The 21,328-nt window shown below is 33.5% G+C and overlaps 1 protein-coding gene across 3 annotated transcripts in view; it reads left to right on the forward strand.

Annotated features, from left to right (window-relative positions):
• The window catches only part of LOC145268726 (uncharacterized), a 285,381-nt gene that overhangs the window by 142,549 nt on the left and 121,504 nt on the right, over nt 1-21,328 (forward strand). The window contains exon 2 of one of the 3 annotated variants that reach the window (XM_080124296.1): nt 4,653-4,701. The exons of the other annotated variants lie outside the window; for them this stretch is intronic. Coding sequence (XP_079980422.1) covers nt 4,700-4,701 — 2 coding nt within the window. The 5' untranslated portion in view covers nt 4,653-4,699. The remainder of the gene's footprint in view (nt 1-4,652; nt 4,702-21,328) is intronic. 3 annotated transcript variants of the gene reach the window in all.

The following is a 21,328-nucleotide window of genomic DNA, read 5'->3' on the forward strand; positions in this document are numbered from 1 at the left end:
TCGAATCGAATGATTGCCACACGCGTGAATATGATAGTTATCCTAGGAAGTGTTTGTTCTGATTAAATGTACATATAGACGTATCTTTTTTTTGTCTCTTTTCCGTTTTTCCCCTTCCCCCTCTCTACCCATCTATTCTCTCATTTTTCTTCTTTCTCCCTTTTTTTCTTCTTTCTCCCTCTCTGTCCTCTGCTTTACTTTCCCCTTTTTCTTTCCTGTCTCTATTTTAATTACAAAAGATCGAAATGTCATGTCCATTTTTTTTGTTGTTCTTTTTGTAGATTTGTATAAATATATAAATAGCTCTATTTACTATTGAGTACTATTATATAAACCCTGTTGAATTTTTTTTTATCTTGTGACTATGTACATAACCTGGACTATATAGTATAATACTCGTCCCAGGAAAGGTACAATTAATTTTCCAAACAGAACTGGTTTGCATCAGTTTTGTCACTTAGTATATTTTTATTTTAATCTTTATTATCAAACCTTACGTAAACGATAGTTTGTTCCTATATATATATATATATATATATATATATATATATATACACACACACACACACACTGTGGACCGTCCGGGTGTCATTGCTTACTTGAATCTTGTATCCTAATAAGGCCATGTTTCTCTGTTTTTTTGGTTCTCCCAACTAAAGGAGGACGGACCTGTAAATTCACCCTTGTCCGTTCGTTTGTCCACACTTTTCTCAATAACTACAACGTAGGAATTTTTGAAATTTTGCACAAACATTAAACATGGTATGAGTAAAAATGTAACAGAACAGATTTTCCGGCAAAGCTCCAGTTGCCACCTAAGGGTTCCTTTCAGGTGAAAATGGCTAAAATTGAGACTTTTGTGCTTATCAAAAAAGAAATTGACGCCTTGGATTTTTTTTTTATAAAACTTTCTGAAAAGTTGTAACTAACTGATTTCTATATAATTTTATTTGCCTATACTTCGCGATAACTCTTGGGTGTGCCCCGGGAGCTCTTTTAGGGCTAATAAAAGCACTCTATTTTGGCCTATTCTATCGTAGTTGTCCAAAATTTTCTGTGTTAGTAGTATTTTGTAGTTTTGCATGGTGCTGAACTCAAATTTAAATATGTTAAGGCCTTGGGGATTTTGTGGAGGCTAAATGGGGGAGAGGGCAATGATGGACTTAGTAATTTTTTTTTTTTTTTTTTTGCGTGGTGCAGAACTTAAAGCCTAAAACTGCACCATTTGTTCATTTTCATCAGGATTTGACGTCCCCTGGGGGACTCTTGGGGCTAAATGAGGAGGGGGCAAATGCTGAACTTAGTAATTTTTTTTTCTTATGCTTCATTCACTGTGCACTCACGGGGGACCATGCATACTTCACTTGTTTTGTTCACAATTTGATTAATATGCATAAAAGTTATATTGTTTCACAAATTTTTATATTGAAAGCGGGCATTTGCACATTCATACTCCATTCCTATATATATATATATATATATATATATATATATATAGTCATCCACATACAGTACTGTTTCGCTGTTTCACAGCTCATCAGTGCGGCTAGACAGGCAACCACCTCAAGCCAGGATTGAAACCCGACTGTCTGTATGGCAGTCAAGGCTCCTAACCATTACGCTATTGGTGGCCGCTGAACGAGTAGTGAATTTAACGATGTTTTGACATCGTCCGAAATACCGCCGCTCGATATATATATATATATATATATATATATATATATATATATATATATATAATGTGTGTGTGTATTCAGAGGAAATCTACATTCAAGGAATAACGCCATTTGCATTTTACATTAAAGAAAATTTATTTTAATAATTAGCACCATGTTATTAATTATTTGTTGTAATAAAATTGTCTTCATTCTTAAAGTTGATTATTAATTTATTTTTAATTTAATTTATATTCGGTTATCAGACTACACCAGTTGTGTTTAAAAACGGAAATAAGTTTATTTCTGTGAGAGTTAGTTCCCCTTTAAGCTATTTGTTCAATTTCCATAAACGAAAATTGATGTATTTTATGCCTCCATAAATCCAACATGTGTTTTACTTTCAGAAAAATTGTATTAAGTTAAGATATTCGGTGTACTTTATATAGTACTAGCCTGGGTGCCCAGCATTGTCCGGGTGTTTGGAGGTGTGTGTTGAATAAAAAAAAAAAAGTGGTAGTAGGCAGGTTCGGACCTGTACTGCAAAGGAGGAAAAGTGAAAAAAAAAAAAGTGACATTTTTGCTGTTGTGCCCTTCACCAAACCAGAAGTGACGTAGGTTTAAATTAAGGCTAGACAATCGAAAAGAGGCAATAACGTTCGAAAATATTGTCGAAAAAAGCAACCCCTCCCTGTAGAAACGTGCCCAGGTTACAGTGAAGGAATTAATGTTTTAGCCAATTTTTCGATATTTGTTATCCAAATGGTCGACTTGAAAATGAAACTGATCTTGTGAAAACCCGTCGCCTCTGTCAAGTTTTAAGCAGACAGACAGACATACATACATACATTTAAACAGACAGGTGAGATATTATAGATGGGACTAAACTCGCCACCTGCCAATGTTGCAGCCTGGGAATGCCGGGTATGTACAGTCAGTGTGTGTGTGTGTGTGTGTGTGTATATATATATATATAAGGGGAAGGTTAGTTTGCTTGAAGCATTAATGGTAAATAAATATGGAGGAGTATAAGGTTATAGCAATGCTGGGAACCTGGTATTGAAGTGAATTGATGTATGGATAAATGAACAAGTTTTTTTGTTTTTCTTTTGTTTAGTTTTGAAAAATAAATAGATTTACAAATACAAAGCGGTAAATATGAACTGTTTGAAACAACCAAAGTCTTTAATGTTTTGAGAATACCATTTTTTTTTCTTTTTCTTTTTTTTTTTTTTTTTTTTCTTTTTTTCAAAAAGAAAGGGTTGAATCCTTTCTCAAGATTATTTTTGGGTGAGAGAACAGCTAATAAACACAAACGTTTGGACTTTTACCCACACGCTATTCATCGTGCATACTCTGACTAGTTGTTTCTCTTAGTGGGGTATTTTTGAACCATTGAAAAAAAAAAAAAAAAAAAAAAACAATTTTGAATTCACATTATGAGTGAACAAAATAATTTCTTTTTTACCATTTTTTAGTTCACAGGTATTTCATTATTTGCATCACTTTTGCCTCATTTCTTTGTGTATATGTGAACAATTTCAAAATCTGATAAAATCACATTGAAGCTTTCATTTCTAAACAAATTTGATGGCATTTTTGGATTCCTTGGGTTAAAAAAAAAATTACCCGAGTGAAATCTCAGGGTCACATCATGTTCCAAACTAAAAATATTCAAGAAAATATAATTGTTAAAATGTCACTTGAGCAACATCTCATGCGATTCATGGAAAATGCTTTAAATTGGCAACCGCTTGGAGTTACATGCTGAAAGTTTCAGGAATTCTGAGTTTTTATGATGTCCATCTGCGAGGCAAGTTACTGTAAAATCTGAAGATATTATTTTCAAATTCCTAAATATTGGAATGAGCTGGCATCATATGTTTCTGAATTTTTTAGATAAGGATTGGGGATTGGTATTTGGATTCTTCAGACTACTGTTTTCATCTTTAGTGCAATTTTCACAACGTTTCGGTCGATGTAACTTCCGACCTTCTTAAGGTGTATCTTGTCGAACTCAGTAATTTGGATAGAATTTTGAACAACCCTTTATTTACTTCATAAGGTTAGCATGCTCTCGTTCTGTCAGCCATGTCTGGATAGGGGCTAGTACTTGGACAAATCAGTTGTAAAAGTGACCTTTCAATTCTTGGTGTGGTTGACCGAAAAATTCTATTACAAATTGTCATGGCTGACGGAACGAGTGTATGCTACTCCTGTGAGGTAAAAGGGTTTTGTTCGAAATTCTGTCCAAATTCCAGAGTACAAGAAATATTCCAGAGTTTGACAAGATACATCTACAGAAGGTCGAAGGTTCGATCGAAATATTGTGAAAATGACACTGAAGATGAGAAATGGAATTATCTATTTAAATATAAAAAATTGGCAGATACATGAAACAAAGAGTTTAATATTTAAATAGGAACAAATGACAAAGAAAATTACTGTGTGACAATCTGTAATATAAATGTATGTCTGGGGATAATATAAAGCAAAGACCTATACCAAAATCAATTTTTCTTGAACAAATTTCAACAATGCAATCCGTGCATAATTTTTGTATTAAAATTTTTTTTTTTTTTTTTTTTTTTTCAGTATTGTGCCAGACATCCAGGTTTTATTTTTAACTTGAAATTTGAAAATTATGAAACTAAAATAAATAAATAAATAAATAATAAGAAAAGTAATACTAAAACTAGAAATATAGGATTCAATGCTGGAAACAAGATTATACAGGGGTCCTTATTTATTCCTGGGCAACGCAAAAGAGTGAATACACAAACGTGATATTTGTTAAATCTCTTTGCAATTTCCACAGGTCTTGCTATTTTTTTTTTTTTTTTTTTTTTTTTTAAACCCATGTCTGCTAAAGTTGATATAGTTGTAATTCTAAAAAAAAATTGATTTTTTTTTTTTCTTTTTTGTTAAATTTAAATTTTATTGTATTTTTGTTTTTGTTTATCCATATTTACGTTCCCTATTTGTTTCTTTCTTTAGGTAAGTGTGAAATTCGATCTGCGGTTGTCTGTGGAATTTAGCAGGAAATGTAAGATGCATGTTTTTTGTTAAACGAATTTTGATTGGTTGGATATTTCGTTTTTGTTGATTTTAATTAAAAAAAAATTTTTTTTTACTTGGGCAATTTCATTTTGGTTAAACTCAGTTTCGTATTGCCTTGTCTTACTAGTATTGAGTTATTTTTATACACATTTTAAACTTTTTAGAGCTCTTTTATACCAGATATTAACTTTTTTTTTAATCCACTTTTATATTCATCTTTTCAAATATTAATCTATAATATAAATCTCAGTCTGTTTAAATGTATGTTCCTATATCTGCCTAAAACTTTTGACAGAAGCGACGTATTTTCATGAGATTGGTATCGTTTTGAAGCTCGACCTTTCGGACGGCAAACGTCAAAAAATTAGCTAAATACCTCAATTCCTGCACCCTCAACTGGGCACTTTTCTACAAGGAGGGGTTGCTTTTTTCGCTGATATTTTGAAAGTCATCTCCTCTTTTCGATTGATTGGCCTTAATTTAAACCTTCGCCACTTTGGTTTTGCGTTGGACGCAATGGCAAAGACGTCACTTTTTTTTGTTTTTGTTTTTTTTTGTTTTTTTGCTCAAAACACACCTCCAAACACCCGGTAAACACCGGACACCCAGGCTAGTAAATAATAAAATCATTTTTTTTTTTTTTAATTATTTATATATACTAACGGGACCTGTGGAAATTCCACAGCAGACTTTCATTTGTAATATATTGATGTTGGCATTCTGTAGATGTTCAGTGTAAATGGAGATGCACTGATATTATTTTAGCTCTTTTCTTAAAACTGCAAAAGTATTTATCTAAGATAGCAGGGACGCACGGCATAACCCAGCATTTAAATATACTTAAATATATTTTAATTTATGCAGATTTCATATCTATTATTAGTCAATTTTATATTGATTCTTATATATTATAAACTTGTGATTTCAAAAATAAAAAAAAAATATATCCATATGACTTGGGTGCAAACTTATGAAGAATTCTTGGTAAAATTATCCATTACAAGAAATGGAATGTCGTAACAATTCAACAACATTCATTCGAAACAAAAAGATGTAAGTGTGACGCAAAATAACACGTTATCGTATTAATATATAGACTAGCGGGACCTGTAGAAATTCCACAGGGGACTCTTTCATATGTAATATATTGATGTTGGCATTCTGTAGATGTTCAGTGTAAATGAAGACGCCCTGATATTATTGTAGCTTTTTTGTTAAAACTGCAAAAGTATTTATCTAAGCTAGCGCGAACGCCCTGCAAAGCCTGGTCGTAAAGTACGCTTAAATATGATATTTTAATTCTTACAGATTTCGTATATATTATTATAATGTTCTATCGGTTTTTATATATTATAAAATTGTGATTTTAAAAATAAAAAATATATCCATATGACTTGGGTGCATCAGCTTGAATCGAAATCGAAATGAAAACTAATATATATATATATATATATATATATATATATATATATATATATATATATATATAACTTGAGTTCCTTGAAACCTAAACTTATGAAGAATTCTTGATGAAATTATTTATTAAAAAAAAATAGATGACTTAAGTGTCATCAGCTATAATCGAAACCAAAACGAAAACTTATGAAGAATTCTTTGTAAAATTATTCATGACAAGAAATGGAAGTACATAACAAACGACCTGGATGTAAACGTGACACAGAAAATAACACAAAAGCTATTATATTAATATACAGACTTAAAATTTACAAATCAATTAAAAAAAAAAAGGGGGGGGGGCAAAATCAAATGAATAAAAATATTACAAATTTTTTCATGTTCATATTTTTATTTTGTTCTCATCTTTAGCATTATTTTCACAACCTTTCAGTCAATTTAACCTCCGACCTTAAGGTGTATCTTGTTGGAGGTTTGCCAAGATTGCTGAAATAGTTTGATCGTTCTACCGTTTCAGTAGATATCTCTCTGCTGATGCAAATTCTCTACCTGTATAAGAGCCAAGTTGGAGTACTGTTGCCACATCTGGTCAGGTGTTGCTTGGAGCACCCTAGCCTGCCGGGACAGAATTCAAAATCGAATTCAAAATCTAGTAGGTGATGCCTTTTTCTCTGCTCTGCAACCACTTTCTCACAGAAGGAATGTTGCTAGCCTATCTCTACTCTATTGTTATTTTCATGGCAAGCGCTCATCTGAGCTTTAATCTATGGTTTCACTTCGTCACTTTCACAAAACAACTGACTAGCTACAACCATTATATACGATTTTCCCCAGTCTCTATCTGTGCCTAAATCTAAACAGATTCCATAGACAAAGCTTTCCAAGAACTGCCCACCTGTAGAATTCTGTTCTGCTGGCCTCCTTTTCGGCTGACTACAATAGGATCATTTTCAAGTCCAATGTAAACAAGTTCTTGTTGAGTCGACCCTTTAAATCAAATTACACCCAATTTCTATGACTAATAATTACTACACTGTTGTCCTGATGGCCAACGTGCATTCATTAATCCTTATCCTCAAGTGCTATATGTGGAAGGGGACAGATCCCAGTAATTATAAGAACATAAATAAGTTTGAAAATATTTGCTAGCAGGACCTGTGGAAATTCCACAGAGGACTCTTTCATATGTAAGATATTGATGTTGGCATTCTGTAGATGTTCAGATGATATTCTTGTAGTTTTTTGTTAAAACTGCAAAAGTATTTATCTAAGCTAGCACGAACACCTGGCAAAGCTCGGTCATGAAGTACGCTTAAATATATTTTAATTCTTGCAGATTTTGTATATATCATTATAGAGTTAATGTTCTATTGATATATATATATATATATATATATTATAAAGTGATTTCAAAAATAAAATATCCATATGACTTGAGTGCATTAGCTTGAATTGAAACCGGAATAAACTTATGAAAACAATATATGTATAATTTGAGTGCCCTCAGCTATAACCGAAACCAAAACTTATGAAGAATTCTTGGTAAAATTATTTATGACAAGAAATGGAAGTACATAACAATTAAATTACCCGGATGTAAGTGTGACAAAGAAAATAACACACACGCTATCATATATATATATATATATATTAAAGGAAAAGGTTAGAATTGAACCCCATAATCAAGTTAAAAGTGAATACATACTGCTATCTAGATGCGATCTCGGAAATTTAGTGAATTGCCATTATAGTAGAAATAATTATAAAACTAAGATAGATCAGTTAGGAATAATAGACAATGGATTGAGAAATTTTCTTTCTGTTGCAAAGGCGTGTGGAGACATGAGTAATATGTAGAATCCATATGAGGGACTCTCACATGGTTGAGCACGTTTCTGACGTCACAAAGAAAGATAGATTAAATATATTCAGTTAAGAGGGTGCGAAATGAGTCGGTTCAGTCAGTCAAGTTCGGAACAATCAGAGGAGAGTTAGCTAAAGCTTTTCTGGAAGTGAAAGAAAGGGAGACAAGACAATGTAATTCTGCAAGGCAATTGAATTCCTGATCATCATCTCATCCGATTGGAAGAATAAATATCATGTTATAAGTAAGCCTTTGTCTTTGTTGGCATCCACTGGAAGATAATGGGATTTTGTCTATCGTATTTGTAAATGAACATTATATATAACATCCTCTAAAAGTGTAACTGTCTGTCTCCATGATAATGTATTTCTCATCAGTGTATAAAAAGAACTGTCCATTTCACGTCTCTCTCTTCATCTATATCAGCCTCCTATTAAAAATATGAACTGTATACCATCTATTATATAAAAGTGAAAAGTTGTGTGTGCATTTTTTTGTACGTCTGCCAAAGGCTTTTTTCGGGGGTGGGGGGTACCATGGCTTACAACTTTTTATATATTCCATAGATTATAATATCTCCGATTTACGAAACGAGGCCGTCTCTATCTTTTATTTGAGCAGCTTTTATGTTACAAAATTCGTGCTGTGATTTTATTTATATATTTCTACTTATACATAACTCTGTGTTTGGGTTCGTTCTCTGTGGAATCTGAAACGGCTGGGCGTTTCTTCTTTTTTTATTTTTTTTTAATTTTTTTTATTTATTTTTTTTTCATGCAAATGTACATTGCGTCTGAGAATGTTCTTAGATAGGTTTTGTATTGGAATATCTCTAAGTATTGAAAATCAATAGTTGAAAAAATCCGATTAAAGAAGGAACAGTCCGATTTTTGACCAAAGTTAACACCCTTATACAGCCTAACATCACAAGTGCACTTGAAAAGTTTTCTTACTGCACAAGCAGAAGGGCCCAGCATATAAAATGTTCTATATAAAGTTCTTTGATAAGACAGGGGTGTTTTCAAAATGAATGTTTCTGCTTAGAGCACAATTGAAGCACGAGACTTGACTTTTGAATTTGAGACTTTAATGCAAGCCATTATAAAATAATTTTATAAAATCGACAGTAGGTTCTTTACAATGCAATATAGATTACAATTTATTGTGGACTAAGTTACTGCAGAGAGGTATGTGAAATGGTGCACCATGGTGGGTTCCCAACTAGAGCAGGCAATCAATCTAGTTGGTTGAAAAATGAGCGACTTCACCGATTTTGATGACAATAAAAGTCCTGGAAATGTGGAACATTCTGTAATTTTCATTGAATCCCGGGCGATGTGTGTGTGCAATATATATATATATATATATATATATATATATATATATATATATATATATATATTACATGATCACCACTTATCAAGGCCTGGAAGCCACTCGGGGATAAGGGTTATTGCGTGTACAGTAATCAATGGGATAGTATCGTAGTAATCGTTAGTATTGTAGATTTGATAAAGTGTCTTAAGGGGACGGTTCATCAGGAATTTGTTTATGTTGGACTTGAAGACATCTAAGTTGTAGTCAGTAACCCGGATATAATAAACTTCTCCTGTCCCTTTCTTTTTTTTTTTTTTTTACATGGAGGTCACCACTTATCAAGGCCCGAAGGCCACTCAGGGATAAGGGTAATTGCGTGTACAGTAATCAATGAGATAGTATTGTAGTAATCATTAGTATTGGGGGTTTGATAGAGTGTCTTATTTAAGGGGGCGGTTTGTCAGGAGTTTGTTTATGTTGCACTTGAAGACGTCCAAGTTGTAGTCAGGTGGGAAACAGGCAAGCGGCAGAGAGTTCCACTGGCGTAAGTTCTAAGAAAGAAGCTTTGCTCATGGAATCTACGTTTGGATTTAGGCACAGATAGAGAGTGGGGAAAATTATTGACAGTAGTTTCAGCCAGATGGGTGTTTCTCGTGAAAGATTGGCGAGGGGGGGACGAGGGATTGGAGCTCAGACGAGCACCTGCCATGGAAATAACGATAAAATAAAGACAGACTCGCAACGTCTTTTCTGTGAGAGAGGTTGCAGGGAAGAGAAAAGGGCATCCTCCACTAAACCACGAAGTCTATTTTGTACTCTGTCAAAGCAGGATAGGCTGTTTTTAGCAGCTCCTGCCCACATGTGGCAGCAGTACTCCATCCTTGGACGTACTTGGCTACAACTCTTATATCCGCGTTACACTGTACATTAACACAGGCTCTGATTTGAGACCAGAGAATATCTTATATCCGTTTTCTTATATTCGGGTCTCTTATATCCGGGTTATATAATCAAACACTGCTTTCATTGTCCTTTCTGTAGATCCACCGATGATGAAGGGATTGGAAATTCCACTTAACATTTTGTCCCCTGTCTCTTTAAAAGGTCATCTGTTGGTTTGAATCTGGCAAAGTTCTCTCCCCCACCCTGCTTTTTGTTTCTCTGGTCTTCTGCAGATATTTTTATCCAATAGATTAGGAAGTCTCTCCAATCCCTCCCCCTTTCAGTTCCTATTTACCTCTGTCTTTTCCCCTTTTCTTTTTTTCTTTTTTTCTTCCTCTCTTTATGCCCTTCTGTCTTGTTTGTTGTTGGTTTTTTTTTTTGTTTTTTTTTTTTTTTATCCTTCTGTGTCTATGGCCCTTTATCCCCCCCTCTCTCTCTGTCTGTTTATCGCCTCTCTCTCTCTCATATATATATATATATATATATATATATATATGTAGGTGAGTCACAGGAAACGGACGTCTTTAGAACGCTCCTTGCTCTCCTCACTTAAGGGATATGGTTAGGATTAAAACGTCCATTTCCTGTGTCTCATATATATATATATATATATATATATTGTAATCTTGGAAGTTTTTAACCTTTTTAAAATTCTATAAAAACTTATTTAAATTTTATGTTTTAATCATTCGTTGGAAAACTATTTGGTCATTTAATCACCTGCAATCGCTGTATCAACTTGCTTTCTCGAATTCACAATAGTCCTAATATTAATTTAAGGGATCATGAGTTGTTTACCATGAAACACTGTTACGAGGATATCAAAACAAAACAGTATATTAAATCATAGGTCCCCAGCAGTGTTGATCAAACACCGCCTCCCTTAATCACAAGAACAAAAAAAATTTCCAAATATTGAATCTAGTTTCTTGCTCCAGATTGATTTGGTTAACTTATTTATGTTATCAAAAATGTCTTCCTTACCTGTGACACTCCTCCATGTCTCCAGATTCATTATATGTCATCCACACTGTTTCGCTGTATCATAGTTCTTCTGTGTGGCTAGAGTAGCACCCGTCTCAAATCATGGACTGAACCTACCTGTCTAGATAGTCGGCAGTTCTATTCTCCAGCCTATTAATCTAAACACTTTGACTGCCTCTTTCACAGTGTTTGTAAACAAACAACCCAAGAAAGGTTAGGTCCTTATACATACCCCTCTTTCTCTTTTTTGTACTCCGATTAAAATTGACTCATAACGTTGAAACGCAACCTAATACCCCTTTTCTGTCTGCCATTTTTTTTTTTTTTTTTTTTTTTTCCACTCTTTCCGAAAAACTTTTCCTTACATTTCTTTTTCGTCTGGCATCTAGATATCATCATTCAGTCTTGCCATTCCGTGTCTAAAAAAATGCTGTCCACAGATTCTAAATCCTCTGAAGTGGGCAAAACTGGTGGACTAGATGTGCACACAGACTATAGAATAGAATGAGCCACTTGGAAATTTTTTGCACCAAACAAGATGTATTGCCACATGGATGTGATGGACTATTAACCAGCGTGTTGAACTGGCTCCCTCCAAAGGAGGAAGTATTTAGGGAATATCAAATTAACAAGCAGTCATCTGTATATCCTGATTAAGGGAAATGGCAACATTTGTCTTTCAGTTTCTGCCGGGGAGGTGTCGATGTCTTCCTACAAACAGCATCTGATATTCTCAAATTGTCCCCCATCTGGTAATGACTAGGCTCAATGTTGCTTAACTTCAATGATCTAATGAGAACCAGTGTCAGCCTGATTGTCATATCCTTCATGTTTACAGGGTACTATGTGGGGAGTTGAGCTGCAAAATGTCTATTCATATTACATTTAAATTACTGCATGTTAGTGCAATCACGAAAGCAAGAAACTGAGAAGGAATTTCAAGATTTAGCAGTCTGAGGGAAGAAACTATCAGGGTAGAAGGCTTTTCATCATCTAGGTACCTCAACAATGAAGGTGTGGGATTTTGCTGCTTGTCGGGTTGGTCAAGAGTATGTATGTCGACGAGGGCACAAGTGTTATGAGTTCATCAGAGCAAAAACAAACCCGATACATAAAGTATATGAAGTGGCAATATGCTTGGGGGGGGGGCGATGAGCTAAAGTTCATTCATTTCTGCAAGTGGTGTCCTGCCTAGTACAGGCATTGCCGGATATGATTCTCTATCTCTCTTCCTTGAGGCATTCATGAATTCATTGTTGCTCCTCATTAAGAACCTCATTCATGCTGTTTCTAAAGTGTTTTGATGTATTGCAATAGCTTTCTTTGCAGTTGTACAGACATTAAGTTGCAATTTCTTAATTCTGTCCAAGCAGTGCCCGTACTCGGCGATTGTCCTGACCATTGTACCTAAAGGAATCTTCTGCTCAGCACGAGATATGAAACCATGAACAAAATTATTCCTGATTGCTTTCGTATTACATCAGTCACTTGATTTCCATGACCTCACATTACCTTGGTGGGGGGGGGGGCTGAAGTAGGGTTTCAACCTTGCCCAAGGGTCTCCCACAGACTAGTGGAGGGAAGGAGGCACCTTACTTTTCCTTTGACAGTAGTGATATCCTACCAGCTTATACAGCACCTACTATTCTCAAATGGTCACCCATCTGATACTGACCAGGCTCATCATTGCTTAACTTTGATCTGGCAAGAACTGGTGTGTTAATGTGATTTATATATATATAAGTGTGTGTGTGCTGCATACGTTTTAGAAGCTGAAAAAAAATCTATTGTAATCAGTTGATATGCCAATTAAATCACTGCTATATTAATTGATCATGTTATATCGAACCTCCACCCTTTCACTTTTCCATTTTTATTTTGATGCAGAAAAAAAAAACGTGACCTCACAATTATGTGTCTGCAACAAATTAAAAAAAAAACTAATAAAACCGAGTTAAAATATAGAAATATTTATTTTAGCATTAAAAAAACTACAAATAATACTTACAAATAAATACACCTTAATAAATACACCTTAATAAATACACCTTAATAAATACACCTTGATACTACTGCTACAAGCTTCGTAAGCGATTACAGCATTGATGGTAAAAGGCAGATAAGAACGATTAACTTCAAATCAAATGTTTTATGCATGGTTAAAATTTAATATAAAAACAATATTAAAATATAATTTATTAGTCAGTGAGAAAATATACAGAAATCTTATATTTACTGAAATTTCAGTTTCTTCAAATGATGCGATGTTTGGCTTTTAAGAAGTTTCTTTCGGCTGGATTTTTATCCTAGACACATTACCTGAGTTCTTAAAAGCAAGTTGGCAACTTAACAAATTAACTGATGCAGCTGCAAGTGCAGCATCTTTGTTTCTGCGTAGGAATTTTTATTTTTATTCCAGATTGTTCCAAAAACATTCTAAATAGAATATTTTATTCATTCTTATAAGGAAAATGGAATGTCATAACAAATATTCTAGATTTGTCCTATGCCGTGCTTTCTGAAGATTTCTTTCAGTGACATGCTTTTATATCTCCGCTACCCCACCCCACCACCCAAGTAGAGAGCACATGCTCTCTACTTAGTGTTTCTCTGCATCTTATATTTAAATATATTTTTCTACATTTTTTTTTTGTATTTATGTATTTTTTGCTTACAGTGTTTTTTGTTTTCGTTTTTTTTTTGTTTTTTTTTTTTACCCCCTTGTCTGCAACAAAATAAGACAAATCTTATTGATGCGACTTCAAATTCTTTTTCTGACTTAAAAATATGTTCCTCAACCGATGTCTGCAGAAGTTTAAAGCAAAACATAATTAATCCCTTTTGTCATCTTTGCAGAAGAAAAAAAGATGCTAATCATCGAGTTTGGCACAAGGCCTTTAACTCTGCGTTAGTCCCATGGGGTGTTTTGTCACTCCAATTTGGCTTAAGTGCTCATAATTTCTAATTGGCAACTTATTTCTTTTCCTTCCTCCCAGTACTCTCCTGACTCTGTGAGGATATGGCACACATAGTATGGCACAGTTGTATTTCAGTTTTCCTTCGAAGTGAATCAGATTAAAGGTTAATATTAAATGGTCCAGGCTATTACAATTACGAGGAAGAAACTCAGAAAATTCTGTATCTTTTCTGTATTTATTTCCTATGTGTTGACGTGTAGGAATGCAAAAAGTCTTTTGAAATAAAACAAGAATTTTTCTTTCAAAAGTACATAATTTTCGACCGATCCTTTGATCTTCCCCAATATGTGTGTGTGTGTGTATGTATGTATTTATATATATATATATATATATATATATATATGTATATATATATATACACATACATGTCATCCATATACAGTACTGTTTTGCTGTTTCACAGCTCTTCAGTGCGGCTAGACAGGCATCAAAACCCGACCGCCCAAATGACAGTCAAGGCTTCTCACCATTACGCTATACGGCTGCTGCTATGTGGGTAATGAATTAACGATGTTTTGACATCGTCCAAACGCGTCCGCTCGATTTGTTTACACAAAGAGCGTCGCTTAATATGCTAATGGCAGTTTGTATATCACTTCCCGATATGCTCAACCCAAGATATGGAGCATTATAGTCATCCACATAGTGTAGTTTCGCTGTTTCACAGCTCATAAGTGCGGCTAGACAGACAACTGCCTCAAACCAGGATCGAAACCCGAGGTGTGTGTGTGTTGCTAATGTCATCGATGAAAGCACACCCAATTTCTTTTCATGTTCCACTGAAATGTCTGAAAGCAACAGACTTTATTCCCACAGCGTCATCTTTAAATTCCAAGCTGTCTGCCTCCAGGCAAACTAATACCTGTGACAAGGTGAAGCTTGTAATGAACTTCTATTCATTTTTCTTGCAGTTTCAATTCATGGAAACATTTTTTATTCATCATATATATTAAAAAAAAATAACACAAACTTCGTGTATCCTATGGGTATTTTTAAATATGATCTAACTACAAGATGTTTTAATTTTTCCTTAGTTTCATAATTTATTTTATATCAATATCAACAGGCTACAATTGATTCTAACTGTTTGACAGGGATTGTAGTTATATCCTGAACCAGCAGGATAACTATATTTTGTAAAATAATAACGCTAAACATTTTTGTATTGTGGTGTATAAAAACCCCATGGGACTACCATGTTTGGAACACCCAGGTGACTAATGCAGTATTAATTTTGAAAAGTTCATTAGACTGTGAACTGTCGTCCTTGGACGGGGGGGGGGGTCTGTTGGACTGAACTGTCGTCCTTGGGGGGGTCTTTTGAACTGTGATGGTGTATAAAAAATTTCAGCAGGATAGGCCTAGTAGTTTCTGAGAAAAAAATGAAACTGACAAAGAGAAATTAGATATTAGTTCTCTCTCCTGGTTGGTTGAACATTATTGATATAATTTAATGAATTTGTATTGAAATCATATTGGCGCATTTCAATTATGAAGCTGATTAGTCTGGCATTCAAAGAAAGCTTTTGCAACGTTGGTAGATATAGAATTCTTACTATTTTCATTTCATAGTTATCCAAAAATGGAATCTCTATTACCATGTAAATTCCGAATGGAGTTGGTTAAAAATGTTTTGAGACTTGTGAGTCATCGGAAGAGGTGGGGAATTGCTTGTCAAACACTTCTTAAAACTCTTTGATCTGCAGCCGCCATTTCTCTTTGTCTCTATTGATTAGCCTTCCTTCATTCGATTGTTACACCTGAATGATTTTCTGCATCTTTTGCATGTCATTTTTGCTTACGTGTTTTTTTTTTTTTTTTTTTTTTTTTGTCAACCGTGATTTCAATCTTTTCTTTTTAATCTCTTTTCATTCTGTTTTTTTTTTCCGTTTTTTTCTCTTTTTCTATCTATCGACCTTTGTTTATATCTCTTTCTACATATATCTCTTTCTACATAATGTGTGTGTGTGTATATATATATATATATCTCATATATACTAACAGTTCAGCCCGGTTTTGCTCGGGTTCTGTATACTGTTCATAACTTTGTGTACACACACACACACATACATATATATATATATATATATATATATATATATATATATATACAAGTTTGACTCATGTTCAGGTGACCTACATCTAAAATTTCAAGTATTTAGACCTAAAATTGGCAACTCTTTCAATTTTGACCTCTTGGCAGACAAATTTTCGCCCCAAAATTGACTAAAAAGCTTGCTGCATGTCTGAAAACCTTTTTATCTAAAATTTCAAATATTTAGACCCAAAATTGGCTGAATAGTTTGCTAGAGACCACAAAAGTCAAATCTTTTGAACTTTGTCCCCTTGGCAGCCAAAATTTCGGCCAAAAACCAATTAAAAAGCTTGTTCTATGTCTGAAGGTACTTTATGTAAAATTTCAAGTATTTAGGCAAAATATTGGCTGAGTAATTTAGTAGAGACCGCAGAGGTCAAATTTTAACTTTGACCCCAATTTTAACCCCTTAACATTTAGTTTTATGCTCAAATCCAATCAGAAAGTTTGATCAATGTCAAAGTAACCTACATTCCAAAATTTCGAGTGTTTAGACCCAGAATTGGCAGAGGAGTTTGGTAGAGTTCTCAAAGGTCAAATCATTGAGCTTTGACCCCTTGACAGCTAAATTTCTAGACAAAAGCCGATTAAAAAGATTTTCACAAATCTCAGTACCCCTTATGTCAAATCTTGAGTCTATAGACTGAAAATTGACTGTAGCTTTGTAGAAAAATGTGTATACACACAATTTCGCATATATATATATATATACTAGCAAAAGTACCCGTCGTTGACTGGGTTCAAAAACAGCCTACAGAAAATGGACTCTGATTTATGAAAGTATGATAGGTTCTGAAAAGGAAAGATTGTAAAGAGATAGCTTCGAATTTGGGGGTATCCAAACCAAAGCAAAATATGATGAAAGTAAAAATAAAATAGATAAACCCCATAATTTATTATACCATACCTGTTCACACTGAAACACTTATCACAATAGTCTGTGGATCTATATTAAAAAACCTTGTTAAACTTTGTGATATATTTCCATTCTATGGAGGTCAGGTGCGAACGAGTACCACATAATTTTATTATACCATATTTCTTCAAACTGAAACATAATTATCAAAGTATACTTACGCAGATAGGTATGAAGAGTCTTTAAAAGTTTCTGCCTATTTCCCTTCTGTGGAGACCAGGCGCGAATGCAGACCCCACAATTTTATCATACCATCCCTATTTAAGTTAAGAATACTTTGATAAGTATGTTTTATGTACATCTATATCAAAAACTTGTAAACGTTTTTTTTTTTTTTTTTTTTTTTTTTTTTTTTTTTTTTTTAATTTATTTCCATATTTTGTGGATCAGGCGTGTACGCAGACCCCACAATTTTAATAAATCATCATTATGCCAGATCAAACATACCCATTCCTGTGTCTCGATACATCTTCTATCATTATATGTGATCAGTATTTAAAAAGAGTCAACCATGTAGGAGCCTATTCGTGACCAGACACACACACAGACGTTCAGCTTTATATTGTAGATATATATATATATATATATAAGTGAAAATGTCTGTCTGTGTACATTTTCCTATGCAATAACTCTATTAATTTTCTGTCTACAGACTCTAGATTTGACAAAGGGTAATGAGATAAGGGAAAATCTTTTAAATCAGGTTTCAGACAGAAATTTGGCGTTTAAGGGGTCAAAGTTCAACGATTTGACCTTTGAGAACTCTACCAAATCCTCCGCCAATTTTCGGTCTAAACACTAAAAACATGCCAGTAGATATTCCTTCACTGCTGCATTCTTCTTTTCTTGTCTTTGATTAAGTGGTTCTTTGAGAAAATCTGCCGGACCAATTTCATTAATGTATTGGCTTTTCGTAATTCCGTGTTTCAATAACGCGTTTTGATATTGTCTATCTAATTTACTTATTCGTGTAATAACAATGCAACGGCATTCTTATTACACGATGTTCTTTTATAACTTAGATCAAGTTTTAGGGAAGGAGGAGCATATGTATTTATGTGTCTGCGTATGTATGCGTCTGTATGTATGTGTGTGTGTATTTATGCGTCTGTTTTTCTTTTTTTTTTTTTTTTCATTTTCCTTAAACTTTTTCTTCTAGGGAATGGGACATCCAACCAGATGTCTGACATTTACCCCTATTTTAGTGAGTCCAACCAAGAGATCTTTTCAGGATTCTAGCCGTCCCTTTCAGTGCAATCGTTTGTATTTCACTTGCACTTGGTTCACCGGGTATGCTTGCTATGTACTTTTTAAAGTTCTTTTTCATAAGCCCAGTTACTCCTATGATGACTGGTATAATTGAAACGTCTTTTAATTTCCAATTTCGTTCTGTGTGTGTGTGTGTGTGTGTGTGTGTGTGTGTGTGTGTGTGTGTGTATTTATGCGTGTGTGTGTATTTGTGTACTTATATGGCATAATCACGTTTCCACACCGGCTTTCGTCTGCTCCCCGGTTAAGCAATGGTGAGCCTGCCTATTACCAGATGGGTAACCATTTGAGAATTCTAGGCACTGTATGCACTTTCCGCTTATCTTGGCATTGTTTCCAGTCTTTTACATGAGTGAAACGGCTAAAAGTGGTCAATATGATACTTATATTACGTACAATTTTTTTTTTTAATTCTCGTGAGGATTCGTCAGGCTATTGCAATTACGAGGATGAAACGTGGAAAATTCTGTATAGCTTAATTACCATACACATTTTCAAAACTTTCTCTCTCATATAATATATATATATATATATATATATATATATATATAAATGCTGCTAATGCCATGGATGAAAGCACACCCAATTTCTTTTCATGTTCCAATGAAATGTCTGAAAGCAACAGACTTTATTCCCACAGCATCATCTTTAAATTCCAAGCTGTCTGCCTCCAGGCAAACTAATACCTGTGACAAGGTGAAGGTTGTCATGTCAGGTGGTTAATAAGGTCGAGGTTATACCGGATGTTCAGGCAAATAAGTATTAGCTTTCTCCCCAAGAGCGGGGAAGAATTCTTATGTAGGCCATCTTTTTTTTTTTTTTCTAGTTGGTCTCTGCAGGGTATTATAATATATTTAGCAAGCAAGCTACCTAGAAATGTTTGTTTCACATTCTCTGGGGGGAAATCATCAGGATAATTGCTCTTCTAATAGTAAGTAGTACTCAGCTCTAGTCATGTATTGAGCACTCTTGAAGTAAATACTGAAAATTAATACACAAAAAAAAAAAAATCTACATAATGTAGATGCATGAAATAATATTTTGGTAATGGTGCATAAAAAGAGACCCTAACTTTCGAACACACCGGAAGTTGGCACTCGCGTCTCTCAATTGAGGTATGGAAGGACAGAAGCGATACAATTTTCAAATATATTTTATGCTTATTTTTACCCCCTCCTTATAATAAAAATATACAAAAATACGTAAACTTTAAAATTTTTATTTTCATTTTTAAGCGCATATCTTTATATATATATATATATATATATATATATATATATATTAAACAGTTATTCAAAAAGATATGCGCTTAAAAAATTAAAAATAATCGATAAAAGTTTACATATTTTATATTTTTATAAATTTAAAAAAATGTTTATTTTTTCAAACATTTACTTTTGTTTTTTCAAATGTAGTTGTTTTTTTTTGTTTTTTTGTTTTTTTTGCATCATTAATTTAAAAATAACTTTTTCGGCAATTTCATCTAGTAGATTCATACTTATTTTTTGTTTGAATTTCGTGTTTTTTTTTTGGGGGGGGGTTCTACATATGCGAAATACTCACATTTTAAAAACTGTTCATCTATTTTCTGTTGCACATTCACGTTTTTTAAACTGCTAAAACTGTAAAAAAATAATTTGACACATTTTTTTTTTTCATGTTTCTGTAAATATAAATATATTTTAAAAATATCTATATAGTTTGACAAAATATAACATTAACTTAAATAAACAGTTATTTGAAAAGATATGCGATACAAAATAATTGATAAAAAAAAGTTTACATATTTTATATTTTTATTATAAGGTGGTGAAAAAAAAAATAAACTAAAGATAATTGAAAATTGTATCGATTCTGTGCTTCCATATCTCAATTGAAAGACGCGGGTGCCAACTTCCGGTGTGTTTGAAAGTTAGGCTCTCTTTATCCACAATTACCAAAGTTTTTAACTTTTTTTTTTTTTAAGTCTACTATTCCTATTTAAAAGTTATGAAAATAAACCATTCAGTCAGAGGTATGCGAATGATTTTATAAAGGTTAATCAATTTTCTTATTTCTTTGAAAAACTAGCGTTAATTATTTATTTATTTTTATGGCTTCATATTAGAGGATTGGTTTCATTTCACTGTTACGCGGAATTCTATTTATGCATGATTGCTACATTTTGCACCAATGCATAGAATTTAAAATGAAAACGTTCTAGCACACGGAAATATTTTTATATACATAGTCATACGTGTGTGAAAAGTCTCTACCAAGCTCCTCTCTGAATATTTAATCTACAGAATTGAAATTTGATATAGTTTATTTGGATTTGTAACACATTTTCGATTTGGTTTTTAGCCGGCAAAAATTGCTATGTGGTAAAAATTGAAAACAAAACAGTTGACGTTGGCAGGATAAGTCGAATAAAACCTTACTCCTGCTGTTACTTTTTGCACATGCGCAAAATTAAACATTCATAGCACAAAGTTGCTTAATTTTTAACCTTTCGTATCCATTTGTTGGTAGCTCGGATGGTAACGACACTAGAGAGATAAATAATACTGGAGCGCTACACATTCTAGTCTTGATTCTAGCAGATAGTTCCCAAGGCATATTTTATTTTTATAACTTTGGAAATCATTACTATATATATATGGATAATAATCAATAGAAAATTTGCTCTTTAATAATTTATATAAATCTCGATCGTCGGTATGTTTGTATGTCTGCCAAACACTTTCAGCAGACGTGACGGATCTTGACGAGATCAGTATCGTTTTAAAGCTTGATGTCTTGGACGACACATAAAAAAATTGGCCAAAAACATTAATTCCTTCACCCTCAACT

The sequence above is a fragment of the Euprymna scolopes genome, chromosome 44 (genome assembly GCF_053919585.1).
Source record: "Euprymna scolopes isolate OS-2025 chromosome 44, ASM5391958v1, whole genome shotgun sequence".
Lineage (NCBI taxonomy): Eukaryota > Metazoa > Mollusca > Cephalopoda > Sepiida > Sepiolidae > Euprymna > Euprymna scolopes.